The sequence below is a fragment of the Aquarana catesbeiana genome, linkage group LG03 (genome assembly GCF_042186555.1).
Source record: "Aquarana catesbeiana isolate 2022-GZ linkage group LG03, ASM4218655v1, whole genome shotgun sequence".
NCBI classification, from domain to species: domain Eukaryota; kingdom Metazoa; phylum Chordata; class Amphibia; order Anura; family Ranidae; genus Aquarana; species Aquarana catesbeiana.
Genome location: NC_133326.1, coordinates 123,500,384 through 123,517,698, shown reverse-complemented (window position 1 = coordinate 123,517,698; position 17,315 = coordinate 123,500,384). Strand labels below are relative to the sequence as shown.

General features: G+C 43.1%; 1 protein-coding gene across 2 annotated transcripts in view; it reads right to left on the bottom strand.

Annotated features, from left to right (window-relative positions):
- Positions 1-17,315, bottom strand: part of LACTB (lactamase beta) — a 67,939-nt gene that overhangs the window by 44,427 nt on the left and 6,197 nt on the right. Inside the window, exons 2-3 of one of the 2 annotated variants that reach the window (XM_073619139.1) lie at positions 8,456-8,527; positions 2,663-2,729 (exon numbers count right to left, since the gene is read on the bottom strand). In XM_073619139.1, the coding sequence (XP_073475240.1) occupies positions 2,663-2,729; positions 8,456-8,527 (139 nt within the window). The remainder of the gene's footprint in view (positions 1-2,662; positions 2,730-8,455; positions 8,528-17,315) is intronic. The other variant, XM_073619140.1, reaches the window with a different exon arrangement.

The following is a 17,315-nucleotide window of genomic DNA, read 5'->3' as shown; positions in this document are numbered from 1 at the left end:
GGGCTGGGCCGGAGACAGACAGAGAGGACGCTGACAGACAGGAAGGAGGGGAGTGATGGGGGAGAGAGTAGAGCAGAGAGCAGGCAGCCTATCACGGAGGGAGGCACTTTGACCATGGTGATCAGGGCGGCGCTGCCCTGGTTATTTTGGTCTGTTTAGAGAGGGCATACAAGGAAGTGGTAGGTTTAGGGTTTTTTTTTTTTTTTTTTTTTACAGTTTAGAGGGTGGCAGATTACATAGCACAAGCACTGTGCTGTGTAATCTGCTTTAAGAGACCAGAATCAAAAATTTTTTTTTCGGGTTAACAAACGCTTTAAGGGGCATTCTTTTGTGTCCTGGGGAGGGAGCCATGCTATGTAGCAGGGAAGGTTCCATCATGCTAAATTTCTGACTGCAACAGAAGCAGTAAATTGAGTACCCCCCATCTACTCCGCTCACACACAGGACTGCAGTGAAGAGGCTGTAATAGGTCTGCATCAATGCATGTTTGACTGTGTACACAGTATGAGAGCATGTGTGAAGGTGTATTAGCGAACGTACAGTATGTATGTGCCATATATGTGTATATTCACTCTGCCTTACCAGTGCAGAAGAACAGAACAAATAAACTAAATTGTCCAATCTGCAGATGCCAAATGCTAGTAATGCATAATCTCCTCCATCCATTGATAATACTACAGGGAAATGCTGCAGAGTGACTGCTAAAAATGTCTGCATCATACTCCTAGAAGAGCTCTAAAGCAGTGGTCATCAACCCTGTCCTCAGGGCCCACTAACAGGCCAGGTTTTATGTATTACCTTGGGGAGATGCAGACTAGAATACTGCAATCACTGAGTAGCAAATTATATCACTTGTGATGTATTTCAGTTATCTTGCAAAACTGGCCAGTTAGTGGGCCCTGAGGACAAGGTTGATGACCACTGCTCTAAAGTTCACAAAAAATAAAATAAATTATAAAATGTAAATTTTTTGCAGGTAAAAAAAATGTGCATTTATTATTTTTTATTGCAGGAGCCTGTAAAGCATTGCACCAGCAATCAGCAGATCGCTGAGGGCATGCAGGATCACTGCAGACCTGTCAGTGTTTCTGCTTCCTCATACCTCATAGGAGGAAGCCGATACATTCTGACAGTGGAATCAATGAACTACCACAGTGCTCCACAGACCGGTTGCAATACACACTGGCCGATTGCCGCATGACATTCGGCCCGTTTGTACTAGGCTTAAGTGTAACCCTAATGCCAATCCACAAAAAGCATTTGTCATGTAAATTAGTGACAAAGACCAGCAGCCTCTGGTTTATCTTGTATGATCCCCAAAGGTCAAAGATGTCAAGTGACAATCCAGTTACTGGGATCAAACACTCTTTAAAACTGCACCTAAAAATATATTATTTGAGGTTATGATAAAACAAAAGGTTGGGAATATATATACATGGTGTACAGGAAATCTGTATTGAGAAAATCTATGTAAATGCAGCTTATGATCACTGATTCTGAAAATGCAAGTTGCCTGACTTCCATGTTAATCCACGGGCTTCAATACTTTTTGAGTCACTAAACACATAATTCGATCAGAATTTCTGACTTTCTTATTCAAAATCAGTGACAGCCTTAGGCAGAACCAGCCCATTACTCCTAAGCTGCAGCGACAGGGGAGGCTGTGAACATTATATGCAAAGCAACAGAATAGCTGCTATACAAAGTAAGCATTTGCTGTCTATTGCCTGATCTTGAACTTGATTTTTGTATAAATACAGCCATGCTTTAAATAAAGTCAGATTTATGAAGAATTATATGGGCTGGGATTGCACACTAGTCTTTATTTAGTCATTGGGGTTGATCTACTAAAGGGAGTATAGACTGTTTACTTGCTCACATTTCAAGGAAATTTTCACTTAGCTTAGCGAATGTATTAAAGAGCCGCATACTTCAATCAGCCTTCATTAAGCTAAGGATGGCCCATACATTATACAATTTTCTTGTAGCATTTTCCTATTTACCAAAACCATATAATATGAGGTCAAATCTAAACACTTTCAATTTGAATGCAATCAGACAAGCCCTTGCACTACATAGTTAAAGGTAAATCTAAAGGAAATTGAACAATAAATGTGTATAATGATTGGCCAGCTTAAGAGAAAATTCTCTTCCAAAGTGAAAATTCACTTTGCAAGGTAAACGCGCTCTACTCCTTTAGTATATCAAACCCCATTGTCTCAGTGACCAGAATGTCTTTTATACATGACTTTTCTTTCAAAAGACAATGTACATCAAATATACATTATGTATGATGTCACTGGCTGGCTGGGGAAAATAAACAAAACCATTATCACCTAGATTTAAAAGTATTTACATACACTGACAACATAAATATCTGATCAGGACAATGACACATTTTTGCAACCAAACTAAATATGAAATATTAGATACTGCAAGTGCAAATTATCTTTGTCTGAGGTTCCATGATACACCAGCATGAAAACAAATGAGCTTTGTGTAGCTTATTTTTAAAGCAGTTTATTTTCATAACAGAAAACGCTATTGAAATTGTGTTTTGTGCACACAAAGGGATTAGAGAAATTTGTCTCCAGACTATCACCTCTTACATAATACGCAGATCATTCATAAATTAGAAGAGTAGTATTCCAGACACGCTTACCTTCTGTCCAAATAGTTTCACCATCCACAGACACACCCACCACTATTCCTGGAGATCCAACCTCATCCTACATGAAAAAAAATAAAAATAAATCAGCTTAAAGTCACAAAACAAAAAAGTATCCTTTAGCACGGGGATCTCAAACTACGGCCCTCCAGCTGTTGCAGAACTACACGTCCCATGAGGCATTGTAAAACTCTGACATTCACAGACATAACAGAAATTGTAGTTCCTAAACAACTGGAGGGCCGTAGTTTGGAGACCCCTGCTTTAGCAAGTCCTTTTTCAGAAAAGGTACCCACATCATGAAAAGACTGTCATCTTATAACTGCTATTCCCACAAGAGGAGGAGAAAGATAAAGGAGGAGCAAATAATTATTAATTGCATGCCCCCAACACCCCACCCCGTAAGCTCCTGGTCACACAGCAACAATCAAGAGCTGGTAGGATGGGCTCCTGATCACATGATCATTGTGACATCCTATCACAGTGGTCACATGACTGGGAAGACCATGAAACACCCCTGGTGTTTACAACTGCTAAAAAGGGAAAAGTATACTGTATTGTTGTCAGTGATATCACAAATGAAACTTGTAAGTTTAAAAGAGAAGTATGGGGTTTTCTAAAAAAAAGATTTATACTCACCTAGGTGGTTGCAGCATCAATCCGATGCTGCATCTGTCCCCACTGATTCTAAGGTCAGTCATAGACTGTTCGAATCTCGGCCAGTTCCTGCTGAACCCACCGGAAGAATACAATGACTCAGCAGGACGAATTCACCCTGTCAACATTGTCTGTTTTGATGGGGGAAATCGAGCGAATTTGCACTGTGTATGGCCGGCATAAGACTGAGAACTGAGTGTTGAAAGACAGCTGATCACTCTCAGTTCTCAGTCTTCAGCGAGCAGAGAAGCAGTGACTGTCAGTCTTCGTCTCTCTGCTCCTCTAGTGCTAACTAGCGTACCAGACTGTGGAGGGGGAGGGAGTGGCTCGCTCAGTCTCCCTGCGACCCGCTGAGAGGCTGAGCCAGCTGCCTGTCCAGGCATCTGGGTGGATTTCGACTGTAAAGTCAGGAGCTTTCCCAAAGCCTGGACCAGCTAAGTGACATGAGCCGACAGTGGATTTTAGCCCACTGTCAGCTGAAAATAGGTCACAGGAGTGCAGAACCAACTGCACTCCTGTGATCCCCAAGAGTAGTACAGCCAAAATAGCTTTGGCTATACTTCTCATTTAAGGAAATGGACGAATTGCTGGCATAAAGGGAATGCGCGGCTTACCACAATGCATGTCCATGAGTGGGCCGACACACTGAAAACAATGTGTTTCCCATGCTGCTAATATCTTATCTCAAAAGTTGTTAAGCTGAGAAACAGCAGTGAAACATACTGAGCAAATATGGTTGCCTCCATGCCCATATATAACTGCAAACTAAACACACACAATGAAGGTTTTTAAAACATTTATGTGCATATGTAGAATTATTTATGCGCTCTCTTGGTCCCTGGCAAAAATATGCATTATTTTACCTGAGTATATTAGGTATAAATAACTTAAAATATATAATCCCACTTTATCTTTTAACCCTTATGAGACTGGGAAACACTCTCTCCTATTTTTAATGGCTTTCAGGTGGACTTCCTTAGATATTACTGCTGGTGTTTTTGGCATAGCTGGTTATGTCTGGTGATGCTCAGATATCTAATGGTACTGAAGACGTCACATGCTGACAGCGTCAATTTGTCTCAAGGAGCCATTAAAGTGGTTCTAAAGGCTGAATTCTATACATGAAGGTAAAAAACCTTCTGCGTTCAGCGCCCCCACCCCCCCCAATCCTTACCTGAGGCCCTCCGAACTAGCGATGTTCATGATAGCCTCGGCTGTATGGAGACACTCCCTCCTCATTGGCTGACACAGCCTGTGAGCCAATGAGGAGAGAGCGGGGACGGAGGCGGGGTCGAGCTGTGGCTCTATTATATGGCATACAGCAGCAACTCGAAAGCAAGCATGCAGCGGTGCCCCCAGGGGAAAGGGACTTTCTCTGGGGGCACTGCTCAAGGGGGAGGAGCCAGGAGCAGTGGAGGGGGACCAGAGAAGAGGAGGATCGAAGCTGCGCTGTGCAAAACCATTACACAGAGAGGGCAAGTATAGCAGGTTTGTTAGTAAAAAAATAAAACAAAGCTTTATTATCATTTTAAAGTAACTACACATTAATTGGTAATAGTGATGAAATCATGATTTAAAATACCCAATATGTGCAACCCTCATGCACTGCAAGCGACTCTGAAATGTTAAACCTGTATCCCAAAACTGGTGAAAAGGAATCTGCCCATTTAGCCGTGAATGGTCAAATAGAGCCAAAAAAAAAATACAGATTAAAAAAGTGATATAAAATGTTTGATTTCATAGCTCTCTCTAAACAGGTAGAATTGTCCTCATATTTATTCCTTATTTGTGACCTTCATTAAACTTCTACAAGGTACCAAGGTTCTCTGAACACAGTAACTTTGTGTGTTGCCATATTAGAGAAATAATAGAAGCTTTGTCTGTTTCTCAATGAAAGCCATCATCTGTAAAAATAAAAGTGGTTAGAATTGCCATCCATGCCCCTTTCATCTTCTCATTATCTGTTTTCAGGAGGAGGCACAGCATTTAACCCCTCAGTTCAGTTTAATGAAAAAGGAGATGCTTTTTTTTTTTTTTTTTTTTTTTTTTTTACAATTTGAGATATACTTTGAGATCAAGAACCTCATCCTGCTGACTGGACAATAAAAGGAGCAACACCACATGGATGACGTCACTGATGATGCAGGGAATCAGCATCATGGCCAAGTTTTAACACACGTGGCCAGAAATGTAGGTATGCAATATTTTGTTTCCAGTTTTGCAGTCAGTTTTGAGAAAACCCCATTATATGTTTGTATACTAGATTATTATGAAAGACTTACCTTGAAACAAAGCCCTCCAGCGGCATGCTGTCAACGCTGCAGAGGCTTCCATCTTCACCCGTACTTCCTTCTAGGTTTGCCGGCTGCAGCCGCTTAAATGGCCGAGGCGTGATATCACTCCCGTGCATGCGCGGGAGTCACTGCACGGAGCTCTGAAGGAACAGCAGGGGTATGCCTTCAGAGCGCATGCGCCAGCGATGCCACCGGCTGCCATACAAGTGAATATCTCTTAAGCGGTGCACGTTTAGGAGATATTCATTTACTCAGCAGGTAAGCTTCATTATAAGCTTACTTGTAGGTAAAAATGAAAATGCGCTGTTTACTACCGATTTAATACTTTGTTGAGACAGTGTTCATATCTAGTTTGCAACTTTTAATGCAGCTTAAGAATCGTAGTGGCTGCATTAGTCTTTTTTTTAGGCTTTTTCCCCCCTCTGTTTTCACCTGGTGATCTGGCCAGTAACCCACCTCTTGTATTAGAGTGCCCCCACTCTGGATGAAGAAGAACAGGGGTACCTTTGGACAGCAGCATTGTTAGTCTGGGGAGGAGGGAAGGCTTGGATGTAGTAGCAGATTTAAATACACTAACAAACTGAAACCAAAATCCAGCTAACACCTTATAGACAGTTATAGCAAACATTTTTTTTCCCCATTTGGGATAATGGTTTTACATAAATCAAAGCGGATCATTGTAAGCACCCCTGTCAGTGGTAAATGGGCTGTCTCAACCCTCTAACTGCTACATTTCCAGGGGAGCCTGTTTTTTTGAAAAACAACAGACTTACTAGCTGTATTACCAGGTGAGCATAAAGGGAAAAAAAGCCTAAAGAAGTTATGGAGTCATCACATCTAAGAATTAGTAAGCTGCAATATAATAAAGGTTGCTTTTGGGTTTAATGCTGCTCTAATTATGGCAAACACAGCTCACCAGCCCCACCATTATCAAAGTGGATGTAAATACCCAGTGAAGTGAACAGCCTCAGATGATACAGAGATTAAACAAATCTCCCTACATACGTTTTACATGTATATGTGCCGTCTACACATCTTTATATATTCTTTAGAAAGTGCACATAGTGTTAGGAGATTCTGTCTTCCTGGTTACCACTGCAGTGAAGTCTATAGCTTCGCCGGAGCCAACGCGCGTGGCCAGCCTACCCAATGTCTGCCGGCCATCCATGATCGCTCCACAGAGAGCCAGAATGGGGATCACCTAACCCCTTGTTCGCCCCCTAGTGTTAACCCTTTCCCTGCCGGTGTAATTTATACAGTGATCAGTAGTTATTTTTAGCTGATCGCTGTAATAATGTCACTGGTCCCAAAAAAGTGTCAAGTGTCCGATCTGTCCGCTGCAATGATGCATTCCCGCTAAATGCTGATCACCCAATTTATTAGGTCAAAAAAAAAGGAAATAATAAAAAATTCCATAAATAGATCTCGTATTTTGTAGACCCTATAACTTTTGCGTAAACTAATCAATATACGCTTGAAGCCCTTAGATCACTCAAAGGCCACCCAACGATAACCATCAAACCCTCTGACAAGGGGGGCAACATTGTTGTGATGAGAGGTACGTGGAAATGTGTAACAAAATACTCAACAGCCAAGAATGGTATTGTAAAATTCCGGCCACCAGAATTGAGAGATTCCAAAAAGTTTTTCAACCTTGCGGACCATGCCTACACTGAAAACATTCTCAACAAAGCAGAATGGGACTTTGTACGCACACAACTTCCACGTACCCCAACGTTCTATTCTTTGCCCAAACTCCACAAAAGCATGACATCTGGTAGACCCATTATATCAGGGAATGGCTCCCAAACAGAGAAGTTTAGTAAGCTCCTAGATGGATATCTACGTCCCCATGTTCTCAACCTCCCAAGTTACATTCGGGATGCTATGCACTTGTTACAAAATATTGATGGGCTGTGCATCCCCTCCACATCTGTGCTTGTTGCAAAAGATGTGGAGGCTTTATACAGCTCAATCCCACATGACAAGGGCATTGCATGCATACAACACATCATTGCTCAAAACAGCAGATCTAAAAAGAAGATCAATGATTTCCTCGTGGGTGCCCTGGAGTTCACTTTCTCCCATAACTACTTTACCTTCAATGGTTCCCACTACCTACAGGTGCAGGGTGTCGCGATAGGGACCTCATGTGCCCCATCTTATGCCAACCTGTACCTGGGGGAGTGGGAACGCATGATCAACTAATCTGAATCTCTTGCCCCCCACGTGGAGAACGTCATTTTTGGTACAGATACATTTACGACGTCCTCCTTGTTGTGGAATGGACCCACGGACCAGCTGCCAGCCTTTCTTGAAGAACTCAACTCTAATAATTTTAACCTGTCATTCACCATGACATGGGACTGCAAATCTATCACATTTCTTGATGTCACAATACACAAAGACATCAATGGATGTTTAACCACCAGCCTATATAGGAAACCCTCGGCTGGCAACTCAATCTTGCATGCCAGCAGTTTCCATCCTCAACCCCTGATTTCCTCAATCCCGTACAGTCAGTACCTACGGACAAGGAGGAACTGTACGGACGATGAGGTTTTCAAAAAAGAGGCTAATATACTCAGAACACGACTACAGGCACGGGGGTATTCCAATAAATGTCTCAAAAAGCATTCAAACAGGCATGTACCAGAACCTGTGACAACCTTCTTTATAACCCATCTTCCAAAAAGAAGAAGCAAAATCCCATTTCCATCATCACCAGATGTTCAAACCATCACCTAACTATCAGACAGTTGGTTAAAAAGTACTGGCACATCCTAACCATGGACCCCCTAATTGTTCCATTTGTACCAGATACTCCAGCATTCACCTTTAGACGGGCTGGCTCCCTTAGAGACCAACTGGTGTGTAGTGAGTTCAGAGGAGATGGCAAACGGGACCCCTGTAAAAACAAAAGAACCTTTACGTGTGGTGGCTGCAAATATTGGCAGTTTATTAACATCTCCAAAAGCATCACATTACCTAATGGCGAGATGTTCAAACCCAGACATTATGCTAACTGCCAAACACCTGGCGTAGTTTACCTCCTAATGTGTGAATGCATGTGCTTCTGCGTGGAAAAAAACATCCAGGAATTCTGGCGTAGAGCATATAGATATATAATCGCATCCATGAGAACATTTAATCCCAACTTTCCACTTGGCAGACATGTGACTTCAATACATGAGGGTATTTGCCCTAAATTCTCCTTCCTCATCCTGGATCGTGTTCATCCGGGAATACGAGGGAGAGATTGTAACAGAATGGGAGCCCAATGAACCACCTTAACCTCCCTGGCGGTATGATTATTTCGGATTTTAGGTGCTGAAAGCGGTACAATTATTTTGCATGGAAATTTGGCGTTTTATATTGTAGGTCTGTAAATCTTAACAATAACACACTTAAATCTGTCCAAACCAGAGTCTAGTAGATATCCCGGGTATGATAAAGTTTGAAACACAAAAACATAAATTATAATATAATAAATAAAAATAAATAATTTAAAAAAATTAAAAAAAAATAGTAATAAAATAAATTTCCCCACAATTCACTATCGCTCAATTCTGCAAGTGTTCTAATTTACTATCGCTGTTTTCTAGCTGGTCTAAAGCCACTTTTGACGTAAAGGGACACTTTTTGGTTGCTATGGACAATCTCCAGTTTCCAGGCAGAAAGAACAGTGTATATCATGTAAAACTGCATGCAGGGCATGGGCCAGAGCACTGGGGACAAAAGGGATGTGAAATCATTTCATACAGTACTGTAATCTGTAAGATTACAGTACTGTATGCGTTATGATTTTGACAGTTTTTTGAATTTGCCGCCAGGCTCCGCCCCCGTGCGTTGCGTCGCGCCGCTCGCAGGGAACGGAGCCTGGCACGGAGAGGCTTCGGAGGAGGACGGAGCCCTCGGACACTGCGGGGGACATCGCAGGATCCCAGGGACAAGGTAACTAACGCCGCCCCAGGATCCTGCAATGCGATCCCGAGTGTGGCTCGGGGTTACCGCTAATGGTACTGAATTTTAACCCCGAGCCACACTCGGGAAAACCGCCAGGGAGGTTAATCTATATACTCAAACTTTCAACCCACTCTCCCCTTTCCCTGCATGCTTGGTTGTTTTTTCCCCTTCCTCTTTTTTGTCCCCCCCCCCATCCCAACCAAACCCACCCCTTCCCTAACCCCCCCCCCTTCCTAAATACACATAAAACACCTTTTACCAAAACACTATGCATGTCGATATTATGAGATAAATCCAGCTCGTTTTTGGGATCTGTATATACCATTATCCATTTGCCTTTTCTATGTATATATTTCTTATTAATGCTCGTGAATTTTCATGTTTGCTATTTACTTAATTGTAGGTACATTGTAATTTACTGTCATCTGTTTGATCTGTTTTCACACCATCTTGTCCCATCATGCACAATTATCTGTGCACAGATAGCCTAAGTTTGTTGTAATGTCCTGTTGACCTGTAGTTCCTATGTCCAGCGGGGTCCGTCTGACGTGGACCCATGGATCTTCCCCACTCGACGCAGGGGGGCCGTTCTGTGCCTTTTGACACAGGCGGCCCCTACAAGGGAAGCGCAGTCGCAGGTCACACTTTTAGACTGCTCCTCCCATTCCAACTGCGTCACGGGCCGCCCACGCGGGCCTCGGTCACCGCACCGTCACGGCCGGCATCGGACGTCTGACGTCACCGCGTCCGGCATTCCAAACGCTGGTTGCGACCATCACCCCATCGGCTCGGGGGGGGGGGGGGGATGGGGGGCGGCTACACACCCCTCAGCCTTACCCCTTAGACACACAGGGATTGGCCGTTTGCCCCAGCCCCTCACAATACTTAAACCCATCCCCAGCCTGACACCATCATGCCCGATATCCACAGTAGTCACCATCACCCCTCTGTTGGACATTGCTTAATCTCATGTCATACAGGTATGTTGTTCCTCCTCATGTCAGGGGCTGCTGGTTATGCAGCCCAGATATATCTTCACTCCCCAACACTGTGCAAGGAGGGCACCCTCCTATGACTGCTGACACTCTCATTTTCCCTCTCACACAGGTTATCACAACAGCCTGCACATGCAGACCTTTCCATCCCATACCTGCCTCCTTAATCATCTTTGATAAGGCTCCTGGTCCCTGTGTTGGTGTTCGTACTCATACAAAACACTGCAAGCAATATTTTCAACATAGCTGTGACATCTGTGTTTTTCAGGCTACCAGGAATGATTATCTCACATTATTTTTTACCTTTTGATTTTTTGTTTTGGTTTTTTGTATGGTGTTTCAGTTTTGGGGGGGGTTCCTTTTTAGTGGGGGCTACCTCCATGTACCCCGTCGATCCTCACACAAAGCCTGGCACACTGTGTTCCCCCTTTGTTCCCATAGCGACTACTCCTCGCTCCCTGGACCGTGGCCACATTGACCAGGGTCTTGCCACCCTCTGTGGGAGAACTTCCCCATGGGCCTCCGTTGGTCACCCCCTGCCCAGACATCCTGGAACAAGTATCGCGCAGGACACTAGCATCCCATCCCCCTTCTCCTGTTTTTAGTGGATACAAAATATCTGAATTCCTAAGCAATATTTTATGGTCAGTGTAAAATAAAACTTTTTAACATAAGTATGCATGATTTTCTTTTTATCCTGCCATTACATTTTATGTTTACAACTGTCTTTTTAATCTATAGACGTATCCTTCGTCATGGTCACAATCTTATACCCCTGAAGAAAAGTAAATATCAATCCTAAACTCAAAACTTTGGGTTTTTTCTTGTTTGTATAATCACATACAATGGAGCCTAGATTGTACCTTAACCGCTTCAGCCCCGGAAGATTTTAACGCCTTCCTGACCAGAGCGTTTTTTGCGATTCGGCACTGCGTCGCTTTAACTGACAATTGCGCGGTCGTACGACGTGGCTCCCAAACAAAATTTACATCCTTTTTTTCCCCACAAATAGAGCTTTCCTTTGGTGGTATTTGATTGCCTCTGCAATTTTTATTTTTTTGCGCTATAAACAAAATAAGAGCGACAATTTTGAAAAAAAACGCATAATTTTTTACATTTTGCTCTAATAAATATCCCCCAAAAATATATAAAAAAACATTTTTTTTCCTCAGTTTAGGCCGATCGTATTCTTCTACATATTTTTGGATTAAAAAAAAAAAAAAAAAAAAAAAATCGCAATAAGCGTTTATTAATTGGTTTGCGCAAACGTTATAGCGTTTACTAAATAGGGGATAGTTTTATGGCATTTTTATTAATAATTTTTTTTTTCCATTAGTAATGGCGGCAATCAGCGATTTTTATTGTGACTGCGATGTTATGGCGGACATGTCAGACATTTTTGACACATTTTTGGGACCATTGTCATTTATACAGCGATCAATGCGATTAAAAATGCACTGATTACTGTGTAAATGACACTGGCAGTGAAGGGGTTAACCACTAGGGGGCAGGGAGGGGTTAAGTATGTCCTAGGGGAGTGATTACTAACTGTAGGGGGATGGGCTCTGTGTGTGACGTCACTAATCTCTGCTCCAATGACAGGGAGCAGAGATCGACACTAGGCAGAACGGGGAGATACTGTTTGGCATCTCCCCGTTCGTCCTCTCCGTGAGGAGATCGCGGGTATCCCCGCGGCGATCGAGTCCGCGGGACCCGTGACCCGACTCACGGAGCTCCCGGCCGGCGCGCACGCAATGGCACGGTGGGGAATTCAAATGGACAGACAGGTACGCCCATTTGCCCAGCCGTGCCATTCTGCCGACGTACATCGGCGTGCGCCGGTCGGGAACCGGTTATGTATTGCATGTTTATTCTCTGATCAGATTTTGTGCATCCTGTATACCCACCTAGAGACTGACTCTAGGCTTTCCAGACAAGAAACAGGAAGTGGGCTGTATAAGGTATTTACTGGCAGAAAAAAAAATGTTTTACTATCCAAAGTTAAAACAACAAGGGCAGAAGATTTAGACTCCATGCACACTGGAGCTGATAAACTGCAGTTTATTGGAGTTTGGGCGTTTTTTTTTTTTTTTTTTAAAAGCCCATAAACTCCACTCTATGTTAGCCGATGTGTCCATGCACACATGGACATTTGTCAGCTTTAACGAGCAGTGGAGTTTATGGGCTTTTTTTCTCTCAACGCCCAAAAATCGCGTTCAAAGTGCAATTTTTTTTTCCTAAAAAAACGCCAAACACCAATAAACGCTGATGAACGTCAATAAGCGCTCAAAAACGTGGCTCACCAGTTTTTGTTAGCGTTTTGATCCATTGAAAAAAAACGCTAACCAAACGCTAATAAACGCTATTGCAAAAACGTTAAAAAACATTCAAAGCCTCACTGCAAAGCTACTGGAGTTTTTATAACATTATTTTAGCGTCCAGTGTGCATGGAGCCTTAATAGATGGAAAGTTGAAAAAATGACTGAAGGTCCACTTTAAGTTTTCTTTGGACCTCACAATGACAGGGCCACTTATAGGGTTCATGCACACTGACAGTTACAGGCCTTACTTAAACCCCACTACAAACTATTAGATTTTCTGCAGATTTTTGTCTTCAGATTTACCAATACCATATAATATGAGGTCAAATCTTAAGAGTTTCAATTTGTATGCAATCAGGCAGGCCCTTGCACTACATGGTTTTGGTAAAGACAAAAATCTGCAGAAAATCTAATAGTGTGTATGGGACTTTAGACTTTCTCTAATTGAAACATTGGGACAGAACATGCGACTGTCGCAGACAACCCCTCCCATACAGAACACAGGAAGGAAGTGGGATCAGGTGTGAATGTCTACTAAACAGTAGGAGGTTCATATTTAGGCCTCGGCCTAGTACGTGATCTGACACTTCCAGGTCCAAGGGGTGTGCACATGCTGCCGGCGACCTGCTCCCGCTGTGATTAAACAGTGGCGGGTACTGCAGACTCTATGTCCACTGGCTCCCACGGATTACACAGGACACATGCAGAACGGCGATCTGCATATGTAAACAAGGCAGATTGTTGTTCTGTCAGAAGGGAAGGTATTGATCCTGTATTTCTGCAAAGCAGGAACAAGGATCTTTGCCTTCCCCTAGTCAAAAGCACCTCCCCCACATTGAGTAAGCACAACCTAGGCATACAGTTAACTTTTTGATCGCCCCTGATGTTAACCCCCTCCCAGCCAGTGTCATTAGTACAGTGCATATTTTTAGCACTGATCACTGTATTAGTGTCACTGGTTCCCAAAAAGTGTCAGTTAGGAGTCCAATCTGTCTGCCACAATATCGCAGTCCCGCTATAAGTCGCTGATCGCTGCCATTATTAGTAAAAAAAAAAATTAAATAAATAAAAATATATCCCATGGTTTGTATGCTATAACTTTTGCGCAAACCAATCAATATACGCTTATTTACCAAAGATACATATACCAGAATACATATTGGCCTAAAACTGATGAAGAAATGTAGTGTTTTACATTTTTTATTGGGTGTGTTTTATAGCAGACGTAAAAAATATTGCTTTTTTCCCCCCAAAATTGTTGGTCTTCTTACCTTTTTATTTTTTAAAAGCCAAACCTTTAATACCACTTTAAAGGTAAAAAACTCCTTAAAGTAGGCTCCATGCCCACTAGTGTTTTTTTAAGCTCCAAGAAGCTTAGTGGTGTTATCCTACGTGTCCATGCACACTACTTTAGGCTATTAGCATTTTTTGAGCTTCAGCGTCTAGGAGCAGAAAAAAAAATTGTTTGCTTCTAACAGCTTTTTTTTTTTAGCCTTTTTTTCTCTTAATGTACTGCAAAAACGCTAAAAAAAATGCTACTAGAAGCTGGCAAAAAAATGCTATTATAAGCATTTTTCATCCAGTGCTTTTTTCTAGCTTTTTTGGAGCTTATGAAAAACACTAGTGTGCATGGAGCCTTAGCCTTTACAACCACTTAAAAATGGAAGTCCGGGATAACCCTAACTAAAGCTGTCCGAGCAGCAGCATGTGATCATGTGCTGTGATTGTGCCACAGCAGACATATCCGCAGATGTCCCGATCATGCCCCCACTAAAACATGTGTGAGGGCTTGCTTAGGCTCTGTTTTTTTCCACAGTCACTTTCAATATCAGTACATACTTCAAAGGTTGTGTCTACATGAGGTGCACATGTAAAAAGCTAACAGTGGCCGGACAAACCTAAAAATACTGGGAGAAAATAATTTATTTCAGGCATGCCACCTCTTAGCTGGTATATACTTGCACACTGGAGCATACATTTCATAGCAGACCACACTTGTTGGTAAATTACACACTGTGGCTTCACAGAACATACTGTGAGAATATGATGTGGTCGCCTGGTCATGTCTGATGCACCATCATACATACATAAGCTTTACGGCTCACTTACAGTTCTCCGTTTTGATGTGTTAGTATCAAATGTTACAGGGGTTTACGTGTTGCAGTGCCATTCATTTAGAATTACTATAATTATTATACAGGATTTATATAGCGCCAAAAGTTTGAACAGTGCTTTACAACATGAGGCAAACAGTACAGTTATAATACAATTCAATACAGGAGGGATCAGAGGGCCCTGCTCATTAGAGCTTACAGTCTAAAAGGAAGGTTCAAGTGGAACAAAAGGTAACAGTGGTGGGGGGATGATCAGATGGAGAAAATGAAAATACAGTTGTTATGTGTGGGAGGGATAGGCTTCTCTGAAGAGGGGAGTTTTCTGGGATCGTCTAAAAGCTAATAGAGTTGGAGATAATCGGACAGATTGGGTTAAGGAGTTCCATAGGATTGGAGAGGCTCTGGAAAAGTCCTGGAGGCGAGCATGGGAGGAGGTGATGAGGGAGCTAGAGAGCAGGAGGTCTTGAGAAGAACGAAGAGAACAATTAGGTTGGTATTTATAGACTAGGTCAGTGATGTAGCTGGGGGCAGAGTTGTGGATGGCTTTGTAAGTAGTTGTTAGTATTTTGAATTTAATTCGTTGGGTGAGCGGAAGCCGGTGGAGGGATTGACAGAGAGGAGTAGCGGACACAGAGCGATTGGTAAGATGGATGAGCCTGGCAGCAACATTCATAATGGATTAAAGGGGGGATAGACTATGTAGAGGTAAGCCAATGAGGAGGGAGTTGCAGTAATCGAAGCGAGAGATGACCAGGGAGTGAAGAGCTTTTTTGTGTCATGGGTTAGAAAGGGGCGTATTTTGAAGATGTTGCGGAGGTTGAGGTGGCAAGATTTGGACAGTGATTGGACATGGAGAGTTCAGACCTAGGACCTTAGCATGTGGGGATAGGCTTACAGTTGCTCCATCGATTTTGACAGAGAGATCAGGGGAAGAGGCACGTGGGGGAGGAAAAATGATAAATTCAGTTTCGGATAGATTAAGTTTGAGGAAGTGGTGTGATAAATTAGTGATACGTGAGGAGACTGAAGGAGTGAGCTGAGAGATAGAGAATCAGATTTAAATGTCGTCAGCGTACAGATGGTATTGGAAGCCATGGGAGGCTATCAGCTGACCCAGGGAGGAGGTGTAGATTGAAAATAGAAGAGGTCCAAGAACAGAACCTTAGGGTACCCCAACAGAGTAAGGAAGAAGAAAGGAGTAGGTAGAACTGTAAGTAACGCTAAATATGCGATTGGATAAGTAGGAAAAGAACCAGCGAAGATTACAGTCATGGAGACCAAAGGTGTGGAGTTTTTTTGAGGAGGAGGGGGTGGTCAACCGTATCAAAGGTAGCAGAGAGGTCCAGGAGTAGAAGTACAGACAAATGTGTCCATTGATTTTGGCCGTTAGTAGATTGTTTGTTAGTTTTAGGAGAGCAGTTTCTATGGAGTGTTGAGGACGCAATCCAGACTGAAGGGGATCAAGAAGGCTATTATCAACAAGGTGGTCGCTTAGTCAGTTGTAGACCAGACGTTCAAGGAGTTTGGATAAAAAGGGGAGCAAGGAGATGGAGGGTAGGTTAAGATTCAATGGGTCCAGTGAGGGCTTTTTAAAGAGGGAGTCCACCCAAAAAAAAAAAATATTAAAAGCCAGCAGCTACAAATACTGAAGCTGCTGACTTTTAATACATGGCCACTTACCTGTCCCAGGGTCCAGCGATGTCGGCAGCCGACGCCGATAAATCGCTCGACTCTCGCAGCTGCCGCCGCCATCCTAGGTGAGGGAATCAGGAAGTGAAGCGTTGCCGCTTCACTTCCCGGTTCCCTACTGCGCATGCGCGAGTCACGCTGCGTGTCGTAACTGGTCCCCGCTATCTCCTGGGACCTGTGTGTTTCCCAGGAGACAGTGCGGAGGGACAGGAAGAGGCATAGACTCCCGTGGGAGTCTATGCCGGAAGTGGGTGCAAATACCTGTCTTAGACAGGTGTCTGCACCCCCCTCCCCCCTGAAAGGTGCCAAATGTGACACCGGAGGGGGGGAGGGTTCCGAAAAGCGGAAGTTCCATTTTTGTGTGGAACTCCGCTTTAAGTATGGCTTTTAAGTATGACAAGTGCTTGTTTTAGAGAGTTGGGGGAAGATGCCAGAAGAGAGGGAGAGATTAATGATATGGTTTAGAGAGTGTAGAATAGAGCTAGAGGATGAACATAGCATTTGTGAGGGAACAGGATCCAGAGGGCAGGTGGTAAGATGGGCCTTAGCAAGTAGTTTAGCAACCTCATCTATAGTGGTGGGGTTGAAAGAGGGAAGTAATGATTGTACCT